The 22,832-nt window shown below is 36.1% G+C and overlaps 1 protein-coding gene across 1 annotated transcript; it reads left to right on the top strand.

Moving 5' to 3' along the window:
- Positions 1-12,643: 12,643 nt before the first annotated feature.
- LOC127851071 (uncharacterized) lies at positions 12,644-20,851 on the top strand. The gene is made up of 9 exons (XM_052384548.1): positions 12,644-12,750; positions 13,390-13,450; positions 14,963-15,108; positions 16,093-16,265; positions 17,845-17,957; positions 18,291-18,372; positions 19,357-19,537; positions 20,136-20,289; positions 20,640-20,851. Exons 2-9 carry the CDS (start codon positions 13,390-13,392, stop codon positions 20,684-20,686), a joined length of 957 nt encoding a protein of 318 aa, XP_052240508.1. The 5' UTR covers positions 12,644-12,750; the 3' UTR covers positions 20,687-20,851.
- Positions 20,852-22,832: the final 1,981 nt, after the last annotated feature.

Here is a 22,832-nt window from a genome sequence, read left to right as displayed (position 1 = left end):
AATATTCTGTGTCAATGCGGCATGTGGGGGTATTCGTCACGTATGTGACAAAACTCTTGTTTATTGCAGATTTTCAACGCCCGCCCGTTCCTGTTTTGCGTCGTACGACGAAAGGAAGAGAATAGTCCGCGAGCTAAAACAAGTATACGGTGACCATTGACAACGGTGGAACATAGGCGGAGTTGCGGAAACTTACATCGGCTCATGACGACACAAGTCCAGTTTTTTCCGCGGAATGAACAAAAACCTCACGATGCATGACGTCACAAACGTTAACTAAAGTCACATTGTCAGTCACATAAAGCCGTGTATTATTGTTTAAAAGACAGACTACCGATGAACAAAATAACCGATGGTATTTCGTGGTTTACATTATTATATTTCACAGTATATCCAAATAAATACATAAAAACATCGTCTTTATCTAAATAAACAACAGTGCTCAGTTGTGTTGCAATAAAGTTGTGTTGTAGTTAAATCTTCGCTTTTATACATTGACAAAAAATCAACATTGAAAAATTTCACAAGATTATTCATTTTTTAAATGGGCATAATCCATGTGCGTAATTGTCGTCCCAGATGAGCCTGTGCATTGAGCACAGGCTAATCAGCGTCGACACTTTCCATCTAAACTTGATTTGCGGTAAGGAGGGACTTCCTTGAAACTAAAAATACCATGAAAGCGGAAAGTGTCGGCCCTGATTAGCCGGTGCGGACTGCACAGGCTAATCTCTGACGACACTTTACGCACATGCATTATGTCCAGTTTTCTCAGAACACGGCACATAGTTTTGCAGATCAAATGGTTCAATTCGCTTTCTATGGTAATGAAGGCAGGGATTTGATCCAGCTATTCTTGTTCCATTCAAATATAAGGCGCTTTACCAGACAATCAGAGTCAAGCAGCGACGTATTCACGGGCCAAACTTTCAAACATTATGGAAAAATGGAGAATTAGTCCCACACCGGAAAAATCAAACCAGGCACTTGTGAGTCGTTGACCTATGTTCATACAAACATGCGAAATTCGCCGTTTCATCTCTCAACTCATTACCTTTTCGCCGACTATTCACCAATTTTTCTACATAAAGGGTCCATTCATATGATGGGCGAATATATCTGGCCATGTTCCACACGATTTTCCTCACTTGTTCACATAGAAACTCTTTTAATACGCAAACTGCACACACGTTTACACACAATTATGTTTGAGTTACCATATAACCATCGCAAACAAACGTATCTGCCCGTTATTCTCACATGTTCTGGCAATGTGGCTACTTGTTTGGAATCACTGAAGTTTATTACATGCTACCATATGTTAACAAACACTGTCCTCATTGCACATTTTTACACGGCTCACACTGTCTCTGTTTGCATACCGCTCATTCTCGTTTGACCCATAGCTTAACATCAACTGATAAATTGTTTTCGGACAATACCATCGCTCGGATAGATCACTTCATAGACATGCTGTACTTATTTTCCACTGTAAGTTGCGTTTAGTTTTCGGACGTTCTATAATTTCAGACACTCTCATTTCCAGCCAATATATTTTTTATGTCACTCTTATTGAGAAAACCAGAGTTCTCCCTGATATTAATGACTCATCACACATGTGTTTATTCAACGGAATAAAAACTTGGCAGATGAATACAACATTTGTGTAGACCGTTACATTTCCTTGATTTGGGAAAATGTGCATCCATACTTGATATAGGTAAAAGGTTCACCCTATAGCGTTAAGGTGTAATGCAGTTAGGAAACCAATAGGATCTGCTTAAGGTAATCGTGGGGTTTGTCTTTTAATCATTTCTGGAACGAACAACTGTATGCTTTCGTTTTGTGCCAATAATCATACTTCCACTGCCTTTCAAAAGGTATTGTCAAACTAGCAGCAACAGACCCCCTCCCCCTCAGCTTAAAATTTAATATAAGCACCAATATGTGTGTCCCTTCAGCGCTTTGATTTTAAATTACAAAATGTATGACGTATACCGCGTGACGTTGTTTCTATGACGAAACGCAACAGTTTAAGTAAGACTCTTTAGATAAAGGACAAGTCGCACGTGGCAAAAGATAACGTTTTAAGAACAACGTAAGCATTGGGTTTCAGGGGTTTACACACGGACTGGACATATTATAATCACACCGTAAAGAACTTTATTTTTGCAAATACATGTATCTCAAGTTATTGAAAAACATTTGCAAAAATCTTTAGTGCATAAAAAACAGTCTGTCTTGCAGATAGTGCCGATATTATAAGGCATAAGAATTGTACGTTGCGTGAAACATAACCGTGTTGTACAAAGCGAATTTTGAACAAGATCACATGCTTATTAAATAAAGTAATTCTGGCGTATTTCATATTGCCATAAGCAGCATAACAATCTGTTTTTATGCACTAGTTGAAATTCTTAAGAAAAAAATTGTTTTCACAGTTATTTGAAATAAAGCACCACTTGCCGTCGTGTTTACATCCATTAAAGTTAAGGGGGGAACCCCACAAAGTCGCGTGATCATGCACCCTGATACTGTAAAATTAGATCTAAAAGTTCCTATGAAGAATATAACATACAGCAGAGTTATAATATAGCGCAATGATATAATTGAAGTAGAAAAGTGAGTGATACATTGGGCCTTGTGCTTCAAAGCTGTTTTATCCATTTTTGAACGTTGTTTAAGAATTATTCGCAGATTTTTGTATATGTTTTTTTCAAAAGACAATACAGAAAATGTGATCACAAGTTTTCAATAGGAAAGTGACCTCTTTAAGTTACTTGTTGGTATCACAAAAAATAATATATATGTTAAAGATATCATAAATTACAATGGAACATAAATACATAGAACGGACTTTGAACCAAAAAAATGGCGCTTGTATAATTTTTGTACAATTTTAAGGAATGCAGCAGACGATTAAAATACTCAGTTTCGCTAAAATTCGAGAACACCACACACATAACACATTAATATGAATGTTCTATCAGTCCTCATCTTAAGTCAAAAATGTTGCAAATTGAAAATTACTCATATATATATATAACATATCAATGTGTCGTGTTCTGAGAAAACTGGACATAATGCTTGTGCGACAAGTGTCGTCCTGTGCAGTATGCACATGCAAATCAGGGACGACACTTTCCGCTTGTATGGTGTTTCTCGTTTAAAGTAAGTCCCTGCTTATCGATATCTTGTTTAGGCGGAATGTGTCGTCCCTGATTAGCCTGTGCGGACTGCACAGGCTAATCTGGGACAGTCACTTTACCCACATGCATTATGCCCAGTTTTCTCAGAACGCGACTCCAATACACTACAAGGAAAAACCAAGATTTTTGTCGTTCCTTGCTTTCACATACAATCTCCACGCAGAGCTGTCGTTCCTTTTTCACATACAATCTCCGCGCAGAGTTGGCGTTCCGTGTTCTCATATACAATATCTGTTATCACAGGAACACAAGATTCATACTATCAATGGCTCCATGTAAGACTGACTCAAAAAGTACCATCTACACAAAAGTTTTAACCCATTTATGCCTAGCGTCTAGAAAAAGGCCTTGGCAAACAGCGTAGACCCAGATGAGACGCCGAATCTACGCTGTTTGCGTCTCATCTGGGTCTACGCTGTTTGCTTAAAGGAATTTCTGTAAGAAATATTCTAAATATAGAAATAAATATACTAGACATCCCTAATTTTGGAAATAAATTGATCCAATTTAGAAGGATGGGAGAGTCCAATAGACATAAATGGGTTAAATAAAACAAAGAGCGAATCAGACCCATGTATGTTTCTGTAAAAAAGAAGCAAAGTATGTGTATGTACATGATGACCATTTGTGTGAAAAAAATCTTCACGTTCCATTTTAATGTATTTCATGACGTCCATCGATTAACGTTTCTTTGTCGTAGATGTACGTATATAGCTCAAAGAAAACCAAACAGGGTAAAAAATCAACGGGTTTTTTTTCAGGGGCTTAGTTACAGGCTGGCCAGAATATAAATACCCTTTAAGAACTTTATTTTTGCAAATATCGTAAGTTATTGAAATACATTGTCACAAATCTTTAGCGATAAAAGACAGTTTTCCTTGCAGTGTGTGCCGATTTCTTAAGGTATAAGAATAAATGATTGAATACGTCTGAAATCGGTGACAATATTTCTCGTTGCGTAAAGCAAAGCCGTAAAATGAATGCAGTACACATCAAGGACTTATTTAACAAAAACGCAAGCTTATTAAATAAAGTAATTATGATACTTTTCACATTGCCATGAGCAGCATACAAACCTGTCTTTGATGCGCTAGTTGAAATTCTTAAGAAAATTGTTTTAAAAAGTTATTCGAAAAAAGCACCACTTGCCGGTTCCCACAAAGTCACGTGATCCTGCACCCTGCAATAATTGCCACGTGTCAACTATGCTTAAAGGGGCCTTTTCACAGATTTTGGCATGTATTGAAGTTTGTCATTAAATGCTTTATATTGATGAATGTTATAATTCGGTTTAAAAATCTCCAGTAAAAAACAAGAATACAATTAACGAATTAAAAAAAAAGTAACGCTCAACGGGGCTCGAACCAATGACCCCTGGAGCCATGGAGCACAGGTCTACCGCTCTATCCACTAGACATTCCGCTCTATCCACTAGACCCTCCGCTCTCATGCCAAATTCGATGTATTTTTTCGGCGTAAGCTGCATAAGCCAGCTTTTCACCCTGACTTGACCTTTGTAAGTGTCCAATAAAATTCAAATAAAATTTCCCGCGGCTAGGTACGAATGAATACACTTCATTTACTCCATTGGCTGATTTGAGTATACCACCAGAACATTGGAAACATATCCGCGTCTTTGTACCACTGTTTTACTGTATGAAACAATTTTATCTCTTATGAAAAGGCTTAATAGGTAGAACAGTTTTACACTCAATTCTCGACATCAATACAGTTTGTGCGTACACCTTTTATTTTCAGAGTATTACCAGCGCAAAAGCGTTTATACTTAAAAGGCTATTTTCTCATATTTAGTACTTACTTCCATATTCCTGTCAACATGTTAACATGTAAAAGTATAAAGAGCAGTGGAAGCGAGGCCTCACTTTAAAGAATTGCATTTCAACCCGCGAGGTTTCGGGTCAAGTCGCGGGCATTCAGAGTTTATATACAGGTCATCACCGGAGTTCGCGGTCAGTAAAATAATCGTTATATAATAAAGACGCTATCCGTGAACTAGGTTACCTGGAATTTTCTTTAGACCAGAAATATGTTAAAAGAAGATATTCATCAATATAATTATGGTATGTCAATAATAGATTCTTAATGTGTTTTCAACAATACAATGATAAATATTATTTTTAATAAATTTAACAATAATTATTCCACCATATTGCCTAATGTACTAAAGTGATATTATGAGCATGTAACAGTTTATAGGTGTCTATCGCAACCGTTGATTATTTTTGATGTTTCTACTTCATATACACTTATAGTAATTAATGCAGCATCAACATACTAAAACAATATACCAGAAAGAGAAAAATAATGCATTTGAATATTAACCGTACTTTCGTTTGACAACTGATCATGCGTTTACGAGTTGAACCTAAATTTAGTTTTAGTGCAGATTTGTTCATACGACACAAAGACACAATATTGTTTTACGGATCATTTCGGCTTACAGGACTGGGTGGGTCACGTAAGAATATCGAATATAAAATATATTTTTATAAACAACTGGTAGCAAGGTGAGTTGCAGATAATTGATCAGTAACCACATTTTAACTAACTATTTTGACCTGTTAATTCTTTTCAGCTCAATTCAACAGTGCAAAATGCCCATAATATCACTTTAAGCATGAGCACGATGATTCTCGATACTGTTAATAATCGAATCAAATAGCAATGCCCGACAGACCACTAAAACAGGTTTGTTCTCGTGTGGCCGGTTGACTCATATGTTTAAATTTCACTTCCATTCTTCTTTTGGTTTTCTGTTTTGTATCTATAGGTTTATGACCAGCAATATGTTATAATGTAAAATAAGCCGCGAAAACTCCCCGTAACATCCCGTACTGCGTGTGATGCAGCTAAGAACTGCACAGAAAAAGACATTCGCTATCCTTGATCTCATTCATTAAACTATTTACGCCGTATATATCTTTTTAAAGATATTTCTTGTTTCTTTATATATGCAATCCTGGTTGTATCAAAAAAATACAACGACAACAACAGAATTCTCCAAATTATTCAATTGTTTCGCGTTGCAACGATTTATAATTTTCAGGTTTTTAAATCATCAAAAGATGCACTTAATGGATATTTTAGAGCATGGTTAATGTTCAGTATTACTGTTTCCTCACAAATAGCATAACTTCAAAGAAAATTTGCGAATCTGAAACAATTTTTTTTCAATTTGTCAATTTACCAAAGGGTGAAAGAGTCTCTTTAAAATCTGGGTCGCTAACAAACACCTTTATGTCATCTTTCGCACATGCGCAAGGCACCGCTCAAGTACAAACTACACAATATTAGCGTTATTGACATTAAAGGGATTTTATAATATTGATGCATTGACAACTTTTTTTTAAATTCAAATTTGCAAAGTTTTTCTGTATACTACTCAAAATTTGCTAAGGATCACTTTTTATTTCCACATAATCTTCAATTTAAATTAATATAATTTAAATTGTTATTTTGCAGGGTTTTATATTAGAATGTTTGATTTTAATTTTATCTTTATGTATTGATTTTTCATTGATGCGTGACTCTGGCTGAATCTAGCTAGGGGTTAACTTTTAATTACACATACTATAAAAAGTGATCCTTAGCAAATTTTGAGTAGTATAGTTATGTGTGTTGATGGGATATATTAATACTGGATATTTGTCATGCTCGAAATTATCAATTATATATACATATGTTAGCGATTGAAAAACCTGAATATTATAAAACGTTACAAACGCGAGTCGATTATATAATATGGGAAGTTCTCTTGTTATCGTTATAGTGTGTGACATCACCAGTGGTGACACTACGAGGATTTCAGATATAAAGATAAAATAATGCAATCTAAGTCAGCACGGATGGCCGAGTTGTTTAAGTGGTAACCTTTTTCCCCAAGTCTCAGTGGTTCGAACCGAGTTGTGCATTACTTTTTTACTACATGGGTGGATTTGCAGGTGACCTCGTTCCGCACATTGTAGCATTCGCCGGTGGTGTCGCTGAACTTTTCAGCCTCCATCATGTATGGACAGATTGCGCACCTCTGTGCCCGACAAGGTCCGCTTCTGTTGGGAACTCGGAAAACCCCCGTTAGCAGCATTCAGAAGAGACTGCAACCTTCAAGACATATTGGTTCATAAAAAACATAACCGGATGTTTTTCAGAGTTCCCAACAGGAGCGGACCTTGTGGGGCACAGAGGTGCGCAATCTGTCCATACATGATGGAAGCTGAAAAGTTCAGCGACACCACCGGCAAAAGCTACAATGTGCGGAACGAGGCCACCTGCAAATCCACCAATGTAGTCTACGCTGTACACTGCGAACGGTGTAAGACCTTCGTATACGTAGGAGAAACGGGAGATACCCTGTACCAGCGACATCGTCTTAACCTGTCCCGGATACGGACTCGACACAACGACCCGGTAGCCGAGCACTTCTACACAAACGGCCTCAGCGTCGCAGACTTCCGGGTCATGGGACTCGAAAAATTAAATGGAACCGACGAGTACCGGAAGACTATCGAACAACTTTGGAAACGCAAACTGAGGACGTTCAAACCATATGGACTAAACACAAAAGACTAAAATTGGCGCGCAATGTAATGTGCGATAATATAACGTCACGTCCGCTAAAGATGATATGCTTATTCACAAATAAACGCCGCTGAAGAAGACCGAGAGGTCGAAAGCTACGGCAAATTTAATAAAAGCGTTTTATTTTATATAAACGGCTAAAAGCGACTTTATTATATATATTTATATATAAACGTTTACACCATTAACGTTAAACGATATTATACTTTTAAGTGTTATGGTTTCTGATGATATATTATACCATTTATTCCTTTTAATAATATTTAGTTAAAAAAATATACTATTGATATTTTGCTAATTCAATATTTTAAACATTTAAATAGGAATCGCTACAGTATGATCGCGTGATAAAAAAATCTAATACATTTCCATATATAACAAACTGCACATAGACATTCAACAATAGAGTGGTCGAACTCGAACTTCTTGTGTGATCGTCCTTCTTCAACAATATTCGTGCCTTGTGAACACACTATACGCCAAATATACACCTCGTGAAGTCTATGAACATAAATTGTGTAGTGTATTCGCCACAGCCGTCAGTCACAGGTGCCACCTCTTTTTGATATGAATTAACAACAGAGTCGTTCATACTTCCGAGGTGGCGCTAAGGACCGGAAGTTTGCTTTCCACACAGGCAAAACGAAATCGATTGTCTCAATAAAATTCCACCATGGCACAACGAATAAAGTTCCCCACTTTTTCAAATTGGTTATTTTAATTTTATGTACATTTGCAGTTATCTTCGCTGAATCGCACAAGATTTCCAGATTCTTTGACCTACGCGATTTGTTTAAAAAAAAAAACATTAAAAAACCTACTCACCCTGTATCATTCTCGTGTATAAAAAAACACTTCCGGTAATAAGCGCAAACTCAAAAGTATTTTCGACTCGATTATGAATGCATCTAAAAAAAGAGGTGGCGCCAGGGGTTAGTGGTCTTATTCGCATTCTATTTGTTCGTGCACGGGGTTCACGGGGTTAATAGTGGAGGTAACCAAAATTGTGTGCGTAACGCTTTAACCGGTTGAACTTTTTTTCAAGTACGGGGTGTAACATATGCGAAGTAAATGTATTTTAAACATGTGCTGTTATGTTCATGCTAACATGTTCTGGTATGTTCATGCTAACATTTTCTGGTATGTTTATGCCTACATGTTCTGGTATGTTCATGCTTGCGTGTTCTGGTATGTTCATGCTTACATGTTCTGGTGTATTCGTGCTTACATGTTTTGGTATGTTCATGCTTACATGTTCTGGTATGTTCATGATTACATGTTCTAGTATGTTCAGGCTATCAAACACTGGTGGGATATGCTCCCCATGAAACTTTGTCAGAACGGCTTTGCAATGATATATCTGCCGTGTTCAACACTCAAGACCATCCAACAAGGCACTGAGTTTTGAGTACTGGTTCTACCCCTAAACACTGATTTAACTGCCTGAATCAATTTGTATTACTTGTTTGCTATAAATGATAACAACAACAACAACAACAGCAAAAACAACATTTCAAACTTGCGATGTAAAAACCTATAACATAATTTTGAAAAAAAATGAGTTGCGTCTAAGATCATGCAATAGCGAACAACTTCAGTGCCTTCAGCGCTTTGATTATTACTTGTTTGCAATCAATAATAACAATATGTATTCAATGCCAGAAAAGCGGTTTCATTCAGAATAAGAGGCGATTCGTTTCCAACATTTATGTATCATGGTGAAATTGAAAAATAAGAGTGGACCCATTATAGAATTGCACTTTTTGTCCAATGGACATGAAACATACATAATTATAACATATGTTGTAATGATAAATGTGTCATGTTTGAAATAGAATTAGGGGACAGGGGAGAGAAAGCTTGTGAACACTAAAAAAGACAATCTTTGAACGTGTGTTGATATATATCTATGTCGGGTTGATAATAGTAACGTTCTGTTGAAAAAAAATCATGGTCGCCCGAGTGCGGTATTTCTCTGTATGTGTACATTCAATACTCATTTAAAACAAAATTGATACAAGTTGCCAATATCTTCATAAAAGTTTGAGTCACTTGTTTTGCCCACAATCTTCCTCATTGGTAAATTTTTTATTTATGATTACTTCCTATTTGTATGAAAGTCATTTATTTCTAGAAAATGACCTTTTTTCACACCCTTTGACATACGTGCACTGACATACATGTTATCCAATCAGAATTTTACATCGCATTCAATGTTGATCGTGTTTTTCGATTAACATGATGATGATCGTGATTTTCGAATGGCGCGTTATTTTTCAAACAGGTTGCAGCCTAATATGATCTGAATTTACAACGGTGTTCAACTGGCAACGGTTAGCGTAGTTCAGACGTGGGGGAGGGGGTATTCAGGATCATTGCAATATTTTATTGTTATTCATTTTCTATAACTAGAATAACAGGTGTATATATTAATATTCTTAGTTTTAAATATATGTATATCTTGTAAGCATATCACGGGGAAACAATTTTTTTTTTCATAAAATAAATGAGAAGATCATTTTCTACCTTTTCTTCCCATAAATAATACCAAAATTAAAGTGTTTAAATTCTGAGATAAAAGTAGTATAAGAAAAGTTCAAAATGCCACAAATTGGCTGCGAAATGATGATGAAGCAATAAGGTTACAAAATCTGAAGACCTTGAGACCGTGTCAATAAACGGATAATAAGTTTATCATTTTTCCAATATGATTGATTTTTAAACTCAAAACTTTGGTTGCAAAAATTCAAAAACACCCCTTTCACCTCTTCGCCCCGTATTTCACCAAGATATGTCTTTTATACCATTTATTCGTCAATATGCATCGTAAAATTTAATAAAAACATCGCTTGAATACTAAAAAACTACAGTACAATCAGTTATGTTACAATAATGTACGCCAAGGGTATAAAAATACAACACAAAAATAGTAATGATTATGAAGGAAAATTAGTATTACAATGATTTATAACTATTTTGAAATGCGTTTTCGTATAACTACACTGGCTATTTTGCAGCAACTTCAGAGACCATGAATTGTAGGCGTTACCATTCTGCGTCATCAGTTATAAATAAAGCGTATAAACCAAGATATATGTTGACTTACTCGTAGTAGGCGTTACCATTCTGCGTCATCAGTTATAAATAAAGCGTATAAACCAAGATATATGTTGACTTACTCGTAGTAGGCGTTACCATTCTGCGTCATCAGTTATAAATAAAGCGTATAAACCAAGATATATGTTGACTTTCTCGTAGTAGGCGTTACCATTCTGCGTCATCAGTTATAAATAAAGCGTATAAACCAAGATATATGTTGACTTTCTCGTAAGAAGGAAGGCGAGGCTGATGCCTATGAACAATCCTTAATTAAAGTAGCATAAATACGCAAAGTCAACGAATAGTTCGGACAGTAGTTCGTAAAATAAAGTTTACCCATAAAAAGCAGCGTTCCTTAAAGTAATAGCCGGAATTTCAACGCTAGATGTGGTATGGTAACATAGATTTAACGAGATACAAAATGATGCTCGTTTTCATTTTTTGTCTTGGGTCCCCGATCAGGCATTGAATAAATAGAACATCTTAAAAAGACAGTGAAGGATCGTGTTTTTTAAAGTAATGTCTTACATATTGTATTACTAGTTCTTCATCCGATAAAAGAAGAAAAATACCATAGTTTTACTATCGAATAATCAACGCAAACATTTATCTCCTTGCTGATGGAAGAATTCATTTATATTTAAAGGCCCTATAAAGGTGACAAATCCAATTATTATGCGTATAAACTTGCCTAATTTTTACCGGATTTCAGTTACTCTTGCAAAAAAATGCATATAACACAGCTGAGGTGCAACGTTGTCAAGAATTATTGAAGATATACCCGTTTCATAATTGGAAGAAATGTTTACAATTTTGCAACTAGCGTGATGTGTAGCCCCAAAGCGGTGACGTATGCTAAAAATAGCCAAAAAAACATTCACTTTTAATTCTAGTTAAAACAACTTTTTAACAGCAAAAAGTAACAAATTAGATCACTACAAACGTTTTGACCATTATTAGAAGAGACATACTTTGTGAGTGATACCGGAAAACATTGAAAATCAACGATATATGTTCGGTGACGTGAGTCACTTTCACTTTCACTTTCCCGAGTAAACAGCGATGTAAATAAACTGATTGTTTGTAAACACGATTCACTTGGAGGACACTGTATTTTGAGCTCAAAACAAGTTGTATTGCTCATATTTTTATGGTAATGCCCAATAGCATATACATATTGTTTTTTGATAACCTTTATATATAAAATACGGAAAAAATATTAAAAATCGGTAAATAATTACGGATCTTTAGCTTTATAGAGCCTTTATTCAGTAATTGTTTTAAGAATCATGTGTGACATTATTAGCGTAACAGGAAGACATTCTTGAACAAAAAAGAAACTGACATTATAACAGAAATAATACATTAATACATTATGTGTTAATACATGAACCCATATTATATGAGCAACACTGTTTTCTATTACATTATAGACAACAAATGAGCTGCGTTCTGAGAAAATTGGGCTTAGTGCATGTGCGTAAAGTGTCATCCAAGATTAGCCTGTGCAGTCCGCACAGGCTTATCAGGGAAGACAATTTCCGCCTAAACTGCATTTTCGGTAAGAAGGGACTTCCTTGAAACTAAAACACAGACTGCACAGGCTAATCTGGGGCGACACTTTACGCACATGCATTAAGCCCAGTTTCCTCAGAACAAGGTTCATAAAGTGAATCCGTCGCATATGCTTGAGGTAAGTACACCACCGTGGTAAGACTTGTTTTCGCGCCATTTCACGAGGATTGCGTGGATAGCTGGTATAAAAAGACACACATCGGTCGTTCTAGTCTGTGACGCTACAGTTTGTAGTTGTGTGTGTTGCAAGGACGTTCAGCAGTTCAAGGTAAGTGTGTTTTATATGTATAATTATTACATTTGAATTTCAGAAGTTTTTTTAGTCTTTTTTTTGAAGTTGAGCGTGTTTTCTTTCGTTTGAAATTTCTGTTTTGTTTTAACTTGCTATGTAATGAACTGTTCGTATGTTGATGGGTGTTTGTAAAGGGCTATCAAATCTGTACATGTCCACTAAATGTATTGCCGATATAAACTACGTTGGCTAGCTTCAAATGTTAATCCGTTATCGCAATTTCATGTTTGAAATATTTGACTTGTGATCTGAACATTTTTACATGAATAAAATTTGAGTAACTTACACGTTATAATGATCATCGCTATACTACATCAACTACTGAAATAAGCAAATTTATATAATGTCTTCTACAATAATTCGATAATAAATCTAATGGTTTAGCTAAGCTTGTCTAAACCACACTTCATATTATGTAGCATTTTGAATCTCTGATTTTTTTTGAATGTTTTACAATTTCTCTTCATGCATTTCTTCACGTCTTTAGCCTTTTTCTCGTTTAATTTAGGAGTAATTGTAATTTCGGTGATGCGTAATCTTTACGTGGGAATGAATGTGTGGGCACAGAATTCTATAATATTTACATTTAGTGCTTAAATACATATTTGTTTGTAGATGTTTCGTTGCCTTCTGTTTGCGGCGCTCGTCTCGGTAACTCTGGCCTCAGTTAATTTCAGTAAGTTGTAGGAGAAATTTGAACCCATTTATGCCTAGTGGACTCTCCCATCCTTCTAAAATTTGATCAATTTATTTCCAAAATTAGGGATGTCGAGCATATTTTTTCTATATTTAGAATATTTCTGACAGAAATTCCTTTTTAAGCAAACAGCGCAGACCCTGATGAGACGCCGCATCATGCGCTGTTTGCCAAGACCTTTTTTTCTAGACGCTAGGCATAAATGGGTTAATTAGGCCAAAAAACTGTATAGTTTCCACTGATATCCTTTCAAAAAATTAGGATGCGTAGTATGTCAATTTTGGTTAAAGCAGGAGACTCTCTCTGTGAAAGGAGTTTTATGCATGTGCATAAAGCGCCGTCCCCGATTGTCATGTGCGGACTTCACTGCCTGATCTGGGAGCTACAAGGCGCACATGCATTTTAACTCCTTTTTTCACGGAGCACGGCCAGTATACGAGTCGCGGTCTGAGAAAACTGGGCATAATGCATGTGCGTAAAGTGTCGTCCCAGATTAGCCTGTGCACTCCGCAAGGCAGATCAGGGACGACACTTTCCGCTTAAAATAGATTTTCGGTAAAAAGGGACTTTTAAACGAAAAATACCATTTAAGCGGACAGTGTTGTCCCTGATAAGCCTGTGCAAACTGCATCGGCTAACCTGTGACGACATTTTACGCACATGCATTATGCCCAATTTTCACAGAACAAGACAATAAATTAACATTTTTTTTTCCCTCTTCAATAAAGGGATATTCATTGACGAATCTTCAAAATCGCATTGTTATAATTACTTTTCTTTCAATATTGTAAGTAACGTTGGCAACATGTTGGAAATCTCCACCTGAAAAAAAAGTATGAGTTGGCACCAAACTGGACTCTTTGCAAGGTGGAAATAAAATATCATATGCGTCATTATATGTGTCTTGTTCTGAGAAAAGTGGGCTTAATGATGCATGTGCGTAAAGTGTCGTCCTTGATTGGCCTGTGCAGTCCGCACAGGCTAATCGGGGACGACACTTTCCGCCTAAACATTCATTTTCGGTAAGAAGGGACTTCCTTTAATATTAAAATGCCATAGAAGCGGAAAGTGTCGTCCCTGATAAGCCTGTGCGGACTGCACAGGCTAATCTGGGACGACACTTTACGCACATCCATTATGCCCAGTTTTTTTAGAACGCCGCTCATATATACAGTTTAATATTCGGGTAATTGTTTTGTTCGATATCCTATTTGAAATAGATATAGGGTAAAGTGCTATAAACTAATTTTATTAATTTCATTAAAAAAACACCTCGTCATGCATATTTATGTCAAACAATTCAGATGTGTTCTTCACCTTGACATTTGAGTCGTGCTCTGTGAAAAGAGGTTTGATATGCGTAATAAATGACGTCCTAGATAAGCCTGTGCGGACTTGACGGGCATGCATTTAACCCACTTTTTACAAAGCACAGCTCATTTAGATGTGTTCGTCAACTTTACATGTGTAACCTTTCATACAATCCTTAAGGTTGCGGTGCAAATGGAGACATCACTGTCGTCGATGTACCCCCAACTAAACAATACGGATTTGCCATTGAGACGAGTTCATCAAAACAGTGCACATACTCTTTTAATTCTCCCACGAACAGCGCAATAATCTCTGGTTGTGATAAGGTTTGTGCACTTTATTTTCATTTAGCCATACTTTCAAGCTCACCATGGCCTATTTGGGCTCGATTGGTCATTGTCGGCTCTGGTACTACTTATATGTACCCCGGGTACTCTAAAGTATACTTATATGTACCCCGGGTACGGTAAATATACTTAAACGTACCCGGGCGATATTAGACTTTACCCGATTTGTATTCCCGCCCAAAATCCGATGTCATAAAACGTACCACCGATAACTCTAAAACGAGATTCTTTATCTTAAACAAACCCATCTTTAAAAACAATTCATCAACATGCTTTTCGGGTACGAGTTTCGATGATATAGAGGTCATTTAACAGAAAATATACATTATTATGTAAACAATTAATTAAAAAACAAATAGCCGACAACGACCGATTTAGCGTTCAAATTCCCGGGTACTTACGTAAGTACATTTACCCTACCCGGGATACATTAAAGTAGTACCCGAGCCAACAATGACCAATCGAGCCCTATTTGGTCTTTATTGTCGCCTCTAAGTTTGGACAGTTAAGATTGTACAGCGTAGTATTCCATACAGTCTGTCCAGTTTATAAACCTTGAGATATCAACTACTACGAGCAAACCATTCAACTCTTTTAGTGCTGGAACCGAATTTTGAAGGCCTTTGCAAATAGTTTGGATCCAGATAAGACGCCACACAACGTGGCGTCTCATCAGGATCCAAGCTGTTTGCTATTCTTATAGTATTTTTTTTTAAATATCGAGAAAAATGCTAAATTTTAGAAATTCAGCAGACGACATTTTAGCATACTGATTTCACAGCATGCAAACGGTTAAAATTACCCGATATCGTCTGATTTTAACGCGAAAATATACTGTTTTAGTAACAACATCGATAAACTTCCCGGTATTGCGTTTAAAAAAATGTTAAAGGTGCAAAAGTCGTCACAGAAATTTTTATGAAAAATGGCATGCAGTGGTAAATGTTGTTGTTGTTTTTTCAGGACCAACAGATTTTACTTACGCTGTCTTCATATAACAATATGACGGCAAACGGTATGCAAGCTGCGGTGTATCCAGACTCGGGATCAGCAGAGATAATAACCTATGTAATAACCTGCCAAGAAATACCAGCGTCTGGTATAACGAAAACGTTGAACCACACCCTTGCGCCCGCGTATGTGTTTATTTACGTTATTTGTTTTCTTGCGAAAACTAAGATTAAGAGAAAGTTAACCCATTTATGCCTAGCGTCTTGAGAAAAGCACTTTGCAAACAGCGTAAACCCAGATGAGACGCCGCATTATGCGGCGTCTCATCTGTGTCAACGCTGTTTGCTTAAAGGAATTTCTGTAAAAAAAATATTATAAATATAGACATGAATATACTAGGCATCCCTAATTGGAAATAAATTGATCCAATTTAGAAGAATTGGAGAGTCCACTAGGCATTATTTAAAGTCAACACTTATTTTTTTATCTGAGTGTCGCGGAAGAAGTAAGTTTATGAATGCTTAATAGTCCATTACATGCTACGTCAGGCAAGTTATACTTTTGCGCAGCGCAGTTCATTCCATATCTGAGGCTATTCATAGGTCACTTTCATGCGTCTTTTCCAAAACTTCGTTGTAAGCGCGTGTTACATTTTACGCAATACTATCATACTTGCACTAAATGGTATTCTTTAAGTCGTGGCTTCTTCACTTTTGAGTCGTGGTTCTAGAAATTGCGTGATAGAACGTTCCCGCATGATGCACTAGGTTACGGAAAAGTTTTGACAGGTCATCATCGTTTTGCTGATCAAAAATACCACAAAACAGGTATACTGTTATTCATCAAAACATTTTTTTTTATAAGTTTTCAAATTTTTCCTCTTCTATGTATTGTTTGTAAATTATTTACGGAGTATTTGCAATAATACACAAGTCTGACATTTTTTCCAAACAAATTAACCATCCCTGAACGGTCAAGTTTTAGGTATATTTATATTTTGCAAATCTGTAAATTACAATAGCAACTATCGGAATCAACAAGAAGAAATTTTCAACATGGCGGGTTGGCACTCTCAACAAATCGAGTATTTATGATTATAACCGACGATAAACATATAGAAAACAAAACAAATATATTAAGGCCGAATGATAATTGTCTTTATGATTTTATTGTCATATATTTATACATGTAAGTTTGTGAAACCTACCCACGACTCAACAATGCATAAAATACATTCTATCAATGACTGTTTGAGGTCTGTGTTCTGTAATTTGGATGGTAGTTAAATGCTTAACTTCAAAATGGTTCTTTTACAGATATAGATTGAAGCGAATATATACATAAGGAGTTATAAGAATCTAGACTTTCGTTTTAATATACGAACATCCGGGCTGCCAAAGTCCATATTTATCCGTGTGTATTAAGATACTCGCTCCATCCTTGAAGCGGTTTGTGAAAGTGTCAAACTGAGTGTCTGCAACTATTACAGTAGCACGTGACTTTACCATGTGGTTTGTTATATGCATTTTGCGCTTCTTGACATGACCGTATGATCTGTTATATGCATTGTGCGCTTCTTGACTTTACGGCTTTGGTAAGTCAATGGCCGAAAATTGTAACGCTTATAAATAATTGGAACACTTATTTATTGTTTCATCTTTCCCAATGGCATGGTTGATCCGGCTTTTTGTGTAAATTAAATAGGCAGTCTGTAAGATATGAAGTCAACACATCACTGTTTATATTTGTTACTTTTTTACTTAGGCTTGTCACCGACGGTCCGAGGACGTTCTCGCCAGCTATTGCAATCGACGCTGCGTTGGGTAGGTATACCGCTAATGTCGGAGACCTCGTTGATTGGATCCTTACCATCCCTGGTACGTTGTTTTTGATCATTCAATCTTTGTATGTATACTACTTCAGATTTGCTAAGGATCACTTTTTATAGTATGTGTAATTTGTAGTTCACCCCTAGCTAGATTCAGCCAGCGCCACGCATCAAGATAAATCAATACATACAAATGAAAAATCAAAAACACGCGTTCTAATATCAAAACCTGCAAAATAACAACATTAAATAAAATTAAATTGATGATAATCTTAAAATAAAAAGTGAAATTAGCAAATTTTGAGAAGCATAATATTTTTGGTATTCAGTCGTAAAGAACTTTCTTTGTGGCGAATAATTAATCTTCATATATTCATTTTAGTGCAATATATTGCGACAGTAGAGTCTTGTGTGGCTGAAGCAGTAGGGAACTCATCCAAAACAGTGACGCTTATGACGAACAAGTATGAACAATATTTTATTTTTAGATGTATTATATAATTTCGTCAAAAAATGACGTCATTTCACATTCGTCATTTCACAGTAACAGTGAAAATTATCGATAATTTTCACTGATAATTTTCACTGTTTGAAACAGTAAAATTACCAGTTTGAATTCACTGAAATTTATAAACCACCGGCAAGCATAAAATGTAATTTTCCTTATGTTATGCAAATAATAAAATTCCTAAAATTGTTTCCAATTTTACTTGCAAATCCTTTCTTTATATTTATGTCATCGTATTATATATAAAGGAAACTGTGCCCGTTTTGGTAAATTAACAAACTTGAAATTCTTATCTGCCAATGTTCCTTGTAGTTATGATAGTTACTAGGAAACAGTTATACCAAACATGTACTATGCTCTAATATATACAGGATTTACATCTTGACGATTTAAAAAAACCTGAATTGTAAATCGTTACAAACACGAACTATTGAATCATTTATCATTCGAGTTATGTTATAGATATATTTTGTGAAATTACGAGGATTGCTTTTAAAGTATAAATACAGTAATGAGGATATTAGCACGGATGACAGTGGTTTAACCCATTTATGCCTAGTTCCCATCATTCTAAATTGGATCAATTAATTTCCAAACTTAGGGATGTCTTGTATATTTATTTCTATATTTAGAATATTTCTTGCAGAAATAAATTTTAAGCAAACGGCGCTGACCCTGATAAGACTTATATCATGCGGCGTCTCATCTGGGTCTACGCTGTTTGCCAATGCATTTTTTCTAGACGCTAGGCAACATGGAATAATTGCTAGACATTAACTCCATAATGTTATTGTTTTAATGAAGCTATTTAGTTAAGTTTTTACATTTTAACAATTTAAACCATTAACTTACAAACTTCGATGCATGCCAAAAAAATGTGAAAAGGTCTAATGAGTAACTCATATATATGTATCCTATTATATGAATCCTATAATTTCAGCTGCGCTGTCCCTCCAGCCTTAATGAAACCCTTTTCCGCTTCTTATGACCCTACCGCGACAGCAACTACACACACCTACACTACTAAACTGACCGCCTTCCAGTTCTACGGACATAATCAAGTCTTGATATCCTGCAGAGTTAAAGTTTGCCCGAGTTCTGCTGGCGACTTGTGTAAAGCGGTAAGTCAAATCGCCCTTTGTCTGTCAACTCGTGCCAATTTAAGCTTGTAAAAGGTGCTCTATTTTCGATTTGTTTAATTACGAATTGTTTGTTTGCTGGACCGTTTTTCTTTCCTACCATGGTTGTCCAATGACCAACATGTACTCTGAACTAGAAAATATTGAAGAAATGTATTTGTATAATTTGCTGTCAAGGGAAAATAGCAGAACGTTACAACAAAATCAACTAAATTGCACGAATTTGTAAATGCAGTCCTTTTCTGAACAAATCTTAACAAATAGTGTATTATATCGTTGGCCATGTACTAGTATCTAAAACCAATGTTCTGATTGCCGTTGGCTGCTTGATTTAACCCATTTATGCCTAGTGGACTATCCCGTCTTTTTAAATTGGATCAATTTATTTCCAAATTAAGTGATGTCTAGTATATTTCTATATTTAGAATATTTCTAACAGAAATTCCTTTAAGCAAACATCGCAGAACCTGATGAGACACCGCATCATGCGGCGTCTCATCTGGGTCTACGCTGTTTACCAAGGCATTTTTTCTAGACGCTAGGCATAAATGGGATAACCTCTTTCTCTCTCCTCCTATAGCGATGCCCTGGAGCTTCTCGCCGACGTAGGGACGCACAATCCACAGCCCTGTCGACCAAGGACGCAGATTCCAGTGACGGCACATTTCTCTACCAGACTCGGAACGTTCTCTTTGTCAATGACCCATTCACCCTTTCCGCTGCCAGTCTATCATGTAAATGTACAATCTATGTAATGAAATGATAGCTTCTTAAAACACTTTGCTGTATGCTTTTATGTCTTCAAAGCATACACGCACGAATCGCTAAGTTCCCGGCATATATAATGGATTAGTGTACATACAAATTGACTATAGGTCACATGCTTGCAACACAACGACACCTTTTAGTTATGATCACTACGGACACTATGTTATTAAATAAACTTGCAAAATTTGTAATTTGTTTTAATAATTGTATACGCTCTTTCAGTACATTAATTAAAATCCTATTAGTAAAACATATATTACAATCTTACAAATGATGAAAACGTGTATATACGCTATACAAAATATTTAAATTTCAGTGCCATCGCTCTTTGCCATCGCTTTCGCACTCTTCGCTGCCCTTTGACGTAGTCGTCTGAGCGAAGTCACCTTCACGACGTCACCTTCACGTCGTCCTCTTCACGGCCAATGACGACTAAGAACCTTTTTGACCACATTAATGACGGAACAGTTTTGTGTTTGTTTTTTGTTAACCATAGCATCAAAATAAAAAAAGTATAGTTGATAAAAACATTGTGTTCTCGTTACATTATCTCGAAATGGTTGCGTTCTGGTATCTTGGCTTCCCAACACTAACAGTTCGTTATAAAAGGAGCGTTGTTCTGAGAAAACTGGGCTTAATGCATGTTCGAAGTGTCATCCCAGATTAGCCTGTGCATTCCGCGGGACTTCATTTAAACTAAAAATACCATAAAAGCGAAAAGAATCGTCTGGGATGACCCTTTACGCACATGCCTTAACCCCAGTTTTTACAGAACGCGACAAAGTATCACCCGGACCATGCGCGGACTACAACGCTGTCTATTCGCACCTAAAAACGTCAAGTCTATTTCAGCTGACCGTTGCAATACACAAACTCTGTCTGCAGACCTATTAACTCTGAAAGTGTTAAAACAAAACGCCTTCACAAAACAAATGTATTTGATTGGTGCACAAAGTCGTTTTGTTTTCAATCTTGACTGTATTTTCATCCTTTAGAGGCTCTATAAAGGTGAAGATCCGTAATTATTTACCGATTTTTTTTTTCATATTTTATTTATAAATGTTATCAAAAAACTATATATATATATATGCTATTGAACATCACAATAAAAAATAAGCAAGGCAACTTGTTTTGAGCTCAAAATAAAATGTCCACCAAGTCAATTGTGTTTACAAACAATCGGTTTATTTACATCGCTGTTTACTCGGAAAAGAAAGTGAAAGTGACCCAGGTCACCAAAAATATAACGATGATTTTTAACGTTTTCCGGTATCGCCCACAAAATAGGTCTCTTCTTAATGGTTAAAACGTTTGTAGTGATCTAGTAAGTTACTTTTTGCTGGTTAAAAGTTGTTTAAAATAGAATTAAAATTGAATTTTCTTTCGGCTATTTTTAGCATATGATACCGCTCTGAGGCTACCCATCGCGTTAGTTGCAAAAATGTAAACAATTCTTCCAATTATGAAACGGGTTTATCTTTCATAATTCTTGACAACGTTGTACCTTAGCTGTTCTATTAGCAGTTTTTATGCAAGAGTAACTGAAATCCGGTAAAAATCAGACCAGTTTATATGCATAATAATTGGATTTGTCACCTTAAGACCCTTTAAACAAATACAATACAAACGGATCATCTCGTCCCTGAATATGTTGCACAGGCTTATATGGAAGGAAACTTTTAAAAGAACCTCTATACACAGGCCGATATTCATATCTATGGATGATTGGAACTTGAATCGCAAATTGAAAGTTTAACTGAAGTTGATATGATTTATAAAAAATCGCGTGATTGTCAAGATGACGACGTCCATTCAGAGACGGGAGTTTTTCGTCAGTTTTATACCATTTTATTACATGCATTAATTTCTTAATGCCGCAGACTTTCAATCCATATCGGCAAAAAAGTTTCTAGCAGTCTATTTCGTGTAAAAAAAATCCGCTATGTATATCGACTTAACTCGCTGCGAAATTATTTAACTAAAGTAATAAAGGGTATAAAACGGCCAAATATACCATCTCGGCATGAACATCGCAGTCGCGTGATTATCCCCTCCGGAAATACTGCCTACAATGAAACGGATACAAATACTGTTTTTATGCCCACGGATCGAAAGATCGGGGGTATATTGTTTTGGCCTGTCTGTCATTCATTCATTGTGTGTCCCAAAACTTTAACCTTGGTTAAAGTTTGATAACTTTTGCATTATTGAAGATAGCAACGTGATATTTGGCATGCATGTGCATCTCATGAAGCTGCACATTCTGAATGGTGAAAGTTTTAAGGTCATCCTTCAAGGTCGAAGGTCAAATATATGGCTTCAAAGTGGCGTCAAAACTTTAACCTTGGTCATAACTTTTGCCATTGAAGATAGCAACTTTATATTTGACATGCATGTGTTTCTCATGGAGCTGCACATTTTGAGTGATGAAAGGTGAAGGTCAATGTCATCCTTCAAGGTCAAAGGTCAAATTTATGGCTTCAAAGCGGCACAATAGGGGGCATTGTGT

Source organism: Dreissena polymorpha, chromosome 11 (genome assembly GCF_020536995.1).
Source record: "Dreissena polymorpha isolate Duluth1 chromosome 11, UMN_Dpol_1.0, whole genome shotgun sequence".
NCBI lineage: Eukaryota > Metazoa > Mollusca > Bivalvia > Myida > Dreissenidae > Dreissena > Dreissena polymorpha.
Note: the sequence above shows the minus strand (reverse complement) of the source record. Positions and strands in the feature narration are given on the sequence as shown.